Raw genomic sequence first — 11,373 nt, 5'->3', positions numbered from 1 at the left:
AAAAAAAAAAAAAAAAAAAAAAAAACTGCTCAAAGCGATACTGATTTTGAACTATGATTTACACAGCTGTGTTAACCACAGTCTACGCAATAACTATTGATTTGAGTAGTCAGAAGGCCTAAGCTAGGGCTAATATGCTTTTTCCCATTGACCAAAGGCCCACCTAACTAGTCATGACTAAGGTTCGGTTCCGATTCGGAACCGGAACCGAACCTTCCAGGTACGGTTCCAAGTACGGTTTGGAACCGGCGGTTCCGGTTCGAACCGGGTTTTTTAAATTTTTATTTGTAATTTTTTAAAATTTTTAAAATTGTCCAAATTTAACAATTAATATTTTTTGTTGAAAAGTTTTCATTCTAAAATGTGTTTAAAATAGTTATATTAAATATTTAAACTTCAAAGTTAAACTATATTTAAAAAAAATTGTTATAATTGAATTTTAAAATGCTTTTTAAAGTGTAAACTTTAATCAAATAATAATTAAACTTTAACTAAATAATAAATAATAATTAAAATTTTTTTTTTAAATTTTCCGGTTTGGAACCGGAACCGGCAGTTCCGGTTCCAACCGTGGTCATCCCTACACCTAACTAAATGTCACTTAGCCAGAGAGGATCCAAATCTCTTCAACCCAACTCACAATACAAGAACAAAAGGACCAACGGCCCAAGGAGACAAAGGCCGACAAGTTAACTAGAATACATAGAGATCTTGCAGTGTTGTGCACTTGTGCGGTTGTGCCACTCCCTCTTCTCCTATTGAATATAACTAGAATACAAGAATAGGGAGTGGCCTTCATTAAATAGTCTTCTTGTGACGAAGATTTTTTCTTTTTTCCAATTGACATGGCATTACAGGGACCTTCCAAAGAAAGATTTTTATAAGGAAAAAGAAAAGAATAATTTTATGTATTATTATTCTTTTTCTTCTTATAACCTAGATTTTAAAATTTTATTGGACTACATTTTGAACCATGAACTCACTCATGACAATTGTATTATTAATTCAATTGGACTTTATTTTGAAATCATTCAAAAACACACTCCCCAATTTAATATTTTTCTCTCCTTTTTAGTCATTTGCAGTGAAGCCTCTTTACTAGTTTAAAAATGGAGTTTTGCTTTTTCTGCTCGGGTAACCAAATTTGAGAAACTTTATAAAGTAACATTAATATCATAACTAATATTAGTTGAACAAAGAAATCAATTATAATTAACATACTACTCTGTAACTATTAATAAATTAGAAAAAAACAACACCAGACATTGATCTAATAGATGAGAAATCTCAATAGAAGTTTGGTTTTAGACTCATTGTGACTTGTGAGCAACAAATATGTCAATCCTAATCTAAATGAAATTCGAACATAAAACATTCCTTATAAGAATTAATGATTTCATTAAATCACAAGATACCTAGTAAATTAAGTAATACTTAAAATTAAAATTAAAATTGCAATTGACTGATAGTGTGGTTTTAGAAATTTTTGTTTCAAAAGATTATTAATTAAGGACCAAATTAGAAATATGGTTATAGGCAAAGGCCATTTTGGTAATTAATTCTAATTTAATAAGGCAACAAAACCAATTTTGATTGAAGAAAATAAAAGGGACGATACTTGATTACGACTCAACACCTGTCAACTTGAAAAAATATCCAATACGAATATATATGATGTACGAACGAATTTCTGTGATTGGAATATGACGTAAAAGCACAATTGTTTGGGAATTCTGGTGATATTATTATGGCAATTTGTGCTGATGTTGTGCCATCCAAAATTTCAAATAAACCATCATTTCAAAAAATACAAATTTCAGGTAATAATTGTGGAGTGTCGTAGGTGTTGAAAGAGATTATAAGTGTTTCTATCTTTTTATTAGTTTATAATCTATATATCTAATAAATATAACAAAAATCAATCTTGTGAAATCTTAACTGAAATAAAAAAAAAAAATTGTTGATAGTATAAATTGTATTTATAAATTAGACATTATGTTTTCTTTATTGTACTTTTTATACTGTACTTATTTTCTAAATGCATGCCTTTATCTTTTTAAAAATTATTAAATTCTATTAACATATGTTACAACAGTTTAAAAATGATTGTTAATTTAATATAATATTTGTTTATCCTTTTTTGTTAATGATTTTTTGGGGAAAAAATTCATAACTGTAGTTAAAATACGAGTAGTACAGTATATTTACATACCAATGACTCTCAAAAATAATATTGATAAAAAATTTTAGCAAATATGATATATCTATATTCCAACTTGCAAGATATAAAATATCGGTTGATTTTTTTTATTTTTTATTTTGGAAAACAAATTTTTTTTTTTTGTTGCTAAAAAATTCATTCAATATTGTTTTTGAGATTCTTTGCAATGTAAATATACTATTATATATAACTGCAACTATGGAAAAAAAAAATTACTATTAGAAGTCGTCATTAATGTAAAAAAAAAATCATTAAATTGACAACCATTTTTAAACATTTGTAACATATGTTAAATAAATTGAGTAATTTTCAAAAGATAAAATGGTAAATTTAAAAAATAAATGTAAGAAAAATTTGGGAGAATGAGAAGAGAAGAAAATAACGCAACACCTTAAAAAAATTCTAGTTAACACTTAACAAAATTGAATTATATTATATTTGTTGAATTTTATTATTATTTTTAAATCAAAGACTAAGAGGAGACACTATACAAAAGCAAGATGGCACTCGGAGAGAAGAAGAGTATATATATATATATATATATATATATATATGAAGCGTTTTGACCAATTAACCTTCGCTTATAAGTTATGAACTTGTGCAACACGATATCATGCGTATCCTATATTAGCGGAGAATGAGTTATTGAGCATAGACTTCACAGCGGGAGCCTGGAGGTTACCCCTCCCTTTAATCCATATGTGTGTGAATAAAGAAAAGGAAGAATAAATGAGAGAAATTGAAAAGCAAAATAAATAAGGGAAAATGCGTACTCAAAAAAAAAAAAAAAAAAAAGGGGGGGGGGGGGGGGGGGGGGGGGGGGGGGATGCTTATTATTTATCAGACGGCCTTGCAAATTGCAATACACGCAATAGGATTATATATAATTAGTCTACTAATAATAATTATTAGATGGAGGGAATCATTGTACTCATGACTCTAATATAATTGAGTAAAGTGCTCCTCAATCAATCCTCTTCAAAGATAAACTTGTATCATTATTCCAATTATCTTTGATTTTGTTATAATAGATAGCTCATTATTTTTTTTCATAGGATAGGTTTTATTTGTTAGAATGCACTAGGACGACTCCACACGATGAGACTAATCATGTTTTTATCTTCAAAATTTATAATCAAGTTAGAAGAGACACACACTATTTCATCTATATATATATTAAAACAGAAGTGCTAGCTTTCCCGCTCATTTTAGTCCAAATAATTTGAAATCGGTCAACATAATATTATATAATAATTTCTTATCAGAAATTCTAGCCTTTCTTATCATTCCTTATTTATGGCTAAAATTGACAAAATATTCAAAATATGATTCCATTCCTTATTATACACAGAAATTAATGAAATATTATATTCAATTCAATTTTGTATGGATTCCTTAAACAAAATAGTTTAACCTTGCGTATTTTTAATATATATATATATATATATATATATATATATATATAGATTACTATACGATGTATACTATAGTATTCAAAAAATAATATTATTATATTATGTTAACGTACGTAATTAAATTCCTCTCATGATAATATTCAAAAACAAAAGTCAACAATCAAATTACTATATGATGTATATTATAGTATTCCAAAAAAATATTACTATATTATGTTAATGTACGTAATTAAATTCCTCTCATGATAATATTCAAAAAAAAATTCCAACAATCAAATTACTATATGATGTATATTATTGTATTAAAAAAATATTACTATATTATGTTAATGTACGTAATTAAATTCCTCTCATGATAATATCCCATGCAATTCAATTATGGTTCAAAATATTTTAGTCTTGCGTATTTTTTTTATTTTATATTCGTAAACAATCAAATTACTATATGATATATATTTTAGTATTAAAAAAAATTACTATATTATGTTAATGTACGTAATTAAATTCCTCTCATGATAATATACCATGCAATTCAATTAAGGTTCAAAATATATTAATCTTGCGCATTTTTTTTATTTTATATTCATAAACAATCAAATTACTATATGATGTATATTATAGTATGCAAAAAAAATACTACTATATTATGTTAATGTACGCAATTTCTATATATATATATATATATATATATANTATATATATATATATATATATATATATATATATATATATATATATATATATATATATATATATATATATATATATATATATTAAAACAAAAGTGTTATTTTAACGCTCATCCTAAAAAAATACTTTTGTTTTGAAATTTGAAATTACAATCATTTTTACCTAATTAAATAATTACAACAATGCTATATATGTTAATTTAATTTATAGTAGTGATTACCTAAAATATTTATTATACTATGAATCATTGTCTATTTTAAGGTACACTAAACTAATACTCAGTATATTCTTTTTCAACTTAAGTTCAGTTTTTATTTTTATATACAAATAAAATTAATATATATTTTTTTTTTGAATACAAATAAAATTAATATATAAAAAATATATTATTAAAAAAGTTCTAATTAAAAACTGTTAAATAACACCTATATTAATATTTTATTTTAATGTATTAAATTAACATACAATTATATTAAATCACTATATTATATTCATTTTTAATATGATACTGGTTAATTTTTAAAATGTTGTAGATTGATTTTTTACAATACTATTGCAATATATAATTAAAATTAACATAGACTTACATAAAAAAATATATATTAAAACAGGAGTGTTGTTTTTCCGTCCATCCTAAAAAATGATTAATTTAATTTATAGTAATGATGGCCTAAAACATTTATTCAACCACGAATCATGGCCTACTTTAAGGTACACTAAACTAATACTCAGTATATTTTTTCAACTTAAGTTTCATTTTTTTATATACAAATAAAATTAAGGGAAAATGGCACTTTTTCCCCCTAAGTTATGTGCATATAGCACTTTTTCCCCCTGAGTTATCAAAGTGGCAGTTTTCCCCCCTTAGTTATTTTAAAAGTGGTAGTTTTTCTCCCTGAAATGTTAAATTGTCATTTTTGCCCTTAAAAATAACTATTTCATTTATTTGTATTCTTCAACCAATTATATTACTAATATGTATGGAAGATTACGGTTAGATACAAACCTAATCGAACACCGTAGCAATTGAACTTAAAAAGTATGGACGGTTACGGTTACGATTCAGAACCGAAAAAATAAAATAAAATAATTGTTAAATTTAGACTATTTTTAAATAAGAAATAAAATTATAAAAATAAATAAATAAGTTTTGATTGGCGGTTCAAAATCAAAATTGGATCCGAACCGTACTGATTTATCAAATAAGTGTTTGATCATTTTCACTATATATAACTGTGGTTCAGTTCCGGTTCACGGTTCAACAATTATTTAATTTTATTTTTTCGATTGTGAATCGTAACCAGAACCATCCATAATATTTCCGTATATTGCTACAGTGTTTGGTTAGGTTCGAACCGAATCGTGATCATCCATACATATACGTAATAATTTGTTGGAGAAGAAAAATAATGAAATAATTATTTTTAAGGGTAAAAATGTCAACTTAACATTTCAGGGGGAAAAACTGTCACTTTAATAACATAGGGGGAAAAAGTGCTATATGCACATAACATAGGGGGAAAAAGTGTCATTTTCCCTAAAATTAATATATAAAAAATATATATCATTATAAAGTTCTAAATAAAAATTTTAAATAACACCAATATTGGTATTTTTATTTTTATGTATTAAATAAACATACAATTATATTAAATCAACCTAATTACGTACGACAATTGAAATAATTCTTTTATAAACTTTTCATGAGCATAAAACTAAACTTTGGTTCAAAATAAAACAAAAATAAATCTCATTGTTATTTATAATTCTATTTTTCATTATTATATTGCTATATATATAGATCTGTATCATTTTTAAAGTCATTAAATAATAATAATATGATAATTTAATGGAAATAGAATTTATAAAAAGGAAAAATATATATTTTATTAAAATTTAAAAAATTCTAAATCAAAATAGATATGTCAAATTTAATTTTTTCTAATAAGATAAAATTGAAATCTTCTATTCAATTTAGTATTTTTTTATTACAGATATTTTTAATTTCATTTGTTTTATATTTGAATTTTAATTAAAATTGTTAAAATTAAAATAATTTAATTTGATTCGAAAATAATAACTATAATAGATATATACATATTGAATTATTGTTGCATGTCAAAAGTTCGCCCAAAAAAAATTGTTCCATGTCAATTTGTTTACTTCATCTAACTTTTAAAACTAACAACAATAGTATTACTACTATATATAAATTTCTTCCTACATAAATGATGTTGGTTTTCAAAGTTTAAAAATGTGAAAGGTAAAATATATCTTTTTTTTTTTTTAGTACTACTGACTCTGTTACAATGTAGTATCTGTTATGATATATCATTATTGTGATTTTAACATTCTACTAATAACAAATATAAGTATTATTGCATTAATTTAAAGGTTTTGTACTACAAATGCTGTAAACAAATTTTATAAAATATCATAAATTATAAAAATTTACAAATCTAAAATAATAGTTATTATTTAAATATTATGAGTCCAAAACAAATTAATTTACGTTAATAACATAACTGAAGAAAAACTAACATAAAAATAAACTAATTGAACTAACTTACATTTGCGAAGTTAAAAAAAAAAAATTATACTGGGTAAATGTCTCACATTTAAATATAATGTTATTAAATTAATTGAAATTCACATATTTAAGAATGATGCATCATCTCGAGATCTATCAATTTAAAATGAAGAATAATAAGAGATAATAGAACTAAAAGAAATAAACTTTCAATAAATTAGTTAAAAACATATCATAGGTCTATTATGGACCTATTATTTAAATGGTGATCTAGAGATGTTTTGATTGTTTTACATTTATGGGTTTGAAAATATTTAGAAACAAAACTAAATGGTTTCCAAACATCCATTACTATTTATGATAACAAACAAAAGTGGCAAAAACTTGTGTGTAACCGTCTCATGGCCTCAATCCGTGAGACGGGTCGTATCTTTAATTAATGAGGTCAAAAAGATCCAACTCATTAATCAAATATTTGATCCATTAATCAAAGATCCAATCCGTCTTATGGATTGAGACTTGTAAGACGGTCTTGCACAAGTGTTACTCAAAGTTTAAAATATCACCAAAGTAGATTTTGACACAAACTCAAATATCAATGTAAACTTTTAAAATAAGAATGTTTTTTCATGCAAGGAAAAAATTACGGAGTATATAATATTTATCAATATCTATATAATAAAAAAAAATTATCCATTTCTCTTTTTATCCATTTATGTAGACATATACTATATTTATAGTATTTTGTACAATGTGAAAATATATACACATTTTTTATAGAAATGTGATTACTGGTGTAATTATACACGTTAATTACTACAATGATTACTTATAAAAAATTTATTTTAAAATATATCTAAACTCATAATCTTAATTAAAAATTCAAAAATATTTAAAAATTTGTCTATGTAATATAGTTAGGGACTACATTAATGCATATAAATTTAAAAGGCAATGCCCTCATCATGGTATTCAAGGATGGGATCTAATGATGGCTTTCTATGAAGGTTTGCTTGATAATTCAAAGATCTTGGTGGATGCTTCATCGGGAGGGTCATTCACGGTTTTGGAACCTACTCAAGCCGAGGAACTACTTGAAAAGATTGCAACAAATGGAACAACTTGGTATTCGGAGAGATCTTCACAAAGGCTTGTGGGAGGATTTCATGATGTTGATCGAATATCCGCCTTGTCGGCTAAGGTGGATAATATGGCATCCATGGTTCAAAAGATAGCTCAAATCACTCTCCAAAATCAAAATATGAGCTATACTTCTACTACTCCCAATTTTTCAAGGCAAATCATGATGTGTGAATTATGTGGAGGAGAACACAATATGGGAGAATGCTTAAATGATGATATGGGTTCTCAATCTACTTTGGAGCATGTTGATTTGGTAGGATACGGTAGGCAACAACAATCATTTCAACCTCAAGGGGTCTACAATCCAAACGCACCAAGGAATCATCCCGGTTTTTCTTGGAGTAAGCCGATGGGGGCTGCAAATCCCCAAAACTTTGGTAATAGAGGACCGCCACCGGGATTCCAAGGGCAGCAAAATTTTAGAGGTGGCCAACAACAACAATCCATGCCAAATCAAGGATTCCAAGCCCCGACTACTCAACCAAGGCAATCTTCAGAAAATTCACCTCCACCAAATTGGGAAGCCATGATGGAAATGATGTTTAAATCTCAAATGAAGAGTGACGAGAGGTTTAGGCAATTGACAGAGAAGTTGGATCAATTGGGTGCTCATAACAAAATGTTGGAAAGACAAATTGCAAACCAAGCTTCTACTTCTAGTACTCAAGTCACAGGTAAGTTGCCCGCTTACCCTGAAAATCCAAGGGAACATGTCAATGCCATTATAACAAGAAGTGGAAAGGAACTTGAGGAACCATCTTTCCAAATTGAAAAGCCAATGCCAAGAGGAAGGAGTAATGGAGAAATTGAAGAAGAAGTTGAAAAAGAGGAAGCTACCCCTCCCACTTCTATCCCAAATCAACGAGTTCATAACAAAGATGATGGAGTGAAGCCGGAGAGGAAATATGTACCACCTTTGCCATTTCCTCAAAAATTTCAATGTCAAGCCAAAGAGAGTAGATGGAAGAAATTCTTGAATTTGGTTGAAAATTTGAATGTGTCTATCCCTTTGCTTGATTTACTCACTCAAGTGCCTTCTTACGGCAAGTTTTTAAGGGAGATTCTCTCGAGAAAAAGAAAACTTGGTACTCAAGAGATGATTGCTATGACACAAGAGTACCGGACCCTAATACATGATGAAGGAAAGTTTCCTACCAAGCTAAGGGATCCCGGGAGTTTCACTATCCCATGTGTCATTGGAGGGTTCACCATAAATAGATCACTTTGTGATCTAGGAGCAGGTGTTAATGTAATGCCTCTATCTCTTTGCAAAAGGTTAAATTTGGGAGAGCCAAAGCCGGTTCAACTCACACTTGAATTTGCCGATCGGTCAACCAAAAGCCCTATTGGAATACTTGAGGATGTCCCGGTTCGAGTGGATAAATATTTTGTGCCTTGTGATTTTGTTGTTATGGATATTAGAGAAGATCCGTATATTCCAATCATATTAGGGCGGCCTTTCTTGGCTACAACTGGAGCTATAATTGATGCAAGGAAGGGATCAATAATTTTTGACTTTGGAGAAGAGAAAGTAGCATTTAATGTTTTTGATGAGCCTAAATCTCCTTTTGTTGAAAAATGTTATCGGGTTGATGAGGTTGGTAACAAGAGATTGGAGAAGGGTGAAGAGTTTGATGCTCTTGATGAGAGAACTTTTGATGAGCATAAAAAGTTTAAAAAAATTTTACATGAGGAAGTTGGTGATGTTGCACTTTTGGAGAAAGAATCTAAGGTGAGAAAAATTGAAGAATATGAATTTTTGTTTGAAGATGGAGGCCAAGTTCTACAAAATAAGGGTAAAGATTGGGCAAACAATTCTAAATTGAAGGCATTGATAGAAGAATACCCTATGGCTTTCAAGAGTTTTGTTGAGCGCTTCATCGAGGCTAAAGTGGTGATTAGCCTTTGTTCCCCAACATACACTTGAAAGAAAAAAAAAGGGGTCGAGCTCATGACCTTAAACGAGCGCTTCTTGGGAGGCAACCCATGTTCTTTTTAATTTGTTTGTATTGCGTTATTGCATTGTGCTAATTTTTGCATTTTTATTTTTATTTTTTTAGATTTCTATATTTAGTTGTTAATTGTTTTATGTTTGATGATCTTTGAGCCTTTGTTTTGTGTCATAAGTGATTTTTGGAGTGATATTTTGCATTGTTTGATGATAAGGTGTTGTTAGGAGTTAGGAAATTGGGAGTCTAAGCTGAAAAAAAAAGGGATTTCTCACTGCCTAAGTTCGACGCGCATCGAGAAATTTCTCGACGCGCGTCGAACTCGTCCAGCGCGCAAATAAATTGCGCGCTGGACGTTCTCGACGCGTCGAGAGATTCTCTCGACGCGTCGAGACGTCGGGTCGCCCGGCGACCCGAACCGGCAACCCCCTTTTTTATCCCCGAATGTTTTATTTTTCCCCATCTTCCCTACCCGAACTGCTGCGAAAAAAACCCCCCTTCACTCTCCACTTCACTATTTTGCCATAAACTCTACTCCCATCCACTCCAAACTCTTTCTAAGGCATCAAGGTATCATCTTTGCATCATTTCTTCTTCAATTTCTTGTTATTTTGCTCATAATTTCGATTTTCTTGTGTATGAACCCTAACCCACGAAATTTCAAAATTTGAATCTTAAATGTCTTTGGGTTAGTGGTTGTTAGTTCTTGTGTGTTTAATTTGCTATAATTCCTTGTTTCTATCCATTACTTTGTTGATTTTAGTTTGATTTTGAAGAAACTAGTCTTGAATCTTGTTGATACATTCTTGAATGGAATTGAATTTTTGATGATAATGTTGCTTGGTGGTTGGGATAATTGATTGTATGATTGGTGGTGTTGCTTGTTGTGTAAAAATGGATAGATTTTGAAGGCTAGAATGCACTTAACACCTTTGTTCAAAATCATGCACACAAGGTGTTTGTTAAAATGTCCCAATGATGATTTTGAAAATTTCTTGCCTAACCTTGAGGTGATTGGGAGTGTTTTGCTTAGCTACTCCATTCTTGCTTTATTAGCTTGCATTTTGTTTAATAATTCCTAATACTTGATTTTTGCAAGCCTTGTTCTCACTCTATGATGTTGTAGTTACAAAATGCCTCCAAAAGGTAGGAACTCACGAAGGGGACGAAGGGAAGAATCATCACAACAAGCACAACAACTTCCCCAAGAGCCACAATTCCAAATCTTCAATACTCCCCAAGCACGTGAGAGATACAACACTTGGATTTCAACACGGGGGATCAAAAAAGAAAGGGGGATTTTGCTAAATGTTCCAGCACATTGGAATTGGGGACCTACATTTCTTGCTCAACCTGGAGATGCATTTGCTGGGCTAGTCAGGGAGTTTTATGCTAATGCTGGTGATGGCATGCAAACTAATACGG

The 11,373-nt window shown here is 28.9% G+C and overlaps 1 protein-coding gene across 1 annotated transcript; it reads left to right on the top strand.

Moving 5' to 3' along the window:
• The first annotated feature begins 7,847 nt into the window (after positions 1–7,847).
• Positions 7,848–9,926, top strand: LOC116013001. Its single transcript, XM_031252666.1, has one exon. The coding sequence runs from the start codon at positions 7,848–7,850 to the stop codon at positions 9,924–9,926; it is 2,079 nt and encodes a 692-aa protein (XP_031108526.1).
• Positions 9,927–11,373: the final 1,447 nt, after the last annotated feature.

This window comes from Ipomoea triloba, chromosome 3 (genome assembly GCF_003576645.1).
Source record: "Ipomoea triloba cultivar NCNSP0323 chromosome 3, ASM357664v1".
In the NCBI taxonomy this organism is placed as follows: Eukaryota; Viridiplantae; Streptophyta; class Magnoliopsida; order Solanales; family Convolvulaceae; genus Ipomoea; species Ipomoea triloba.
This window is presented reverse-complemented; position numbering and strand designations above follow the sequence as displayed.

What these genes read in the sequence shown, in the direction of transcription:
- LOC116013001 (XM_031252666.1), top strand. Translation starts at nt 7,848, where the DNA reads ATGGCTTTCTATGAAGGTTTGCTTGATAATTCAAAGATCTTGGTGGAT.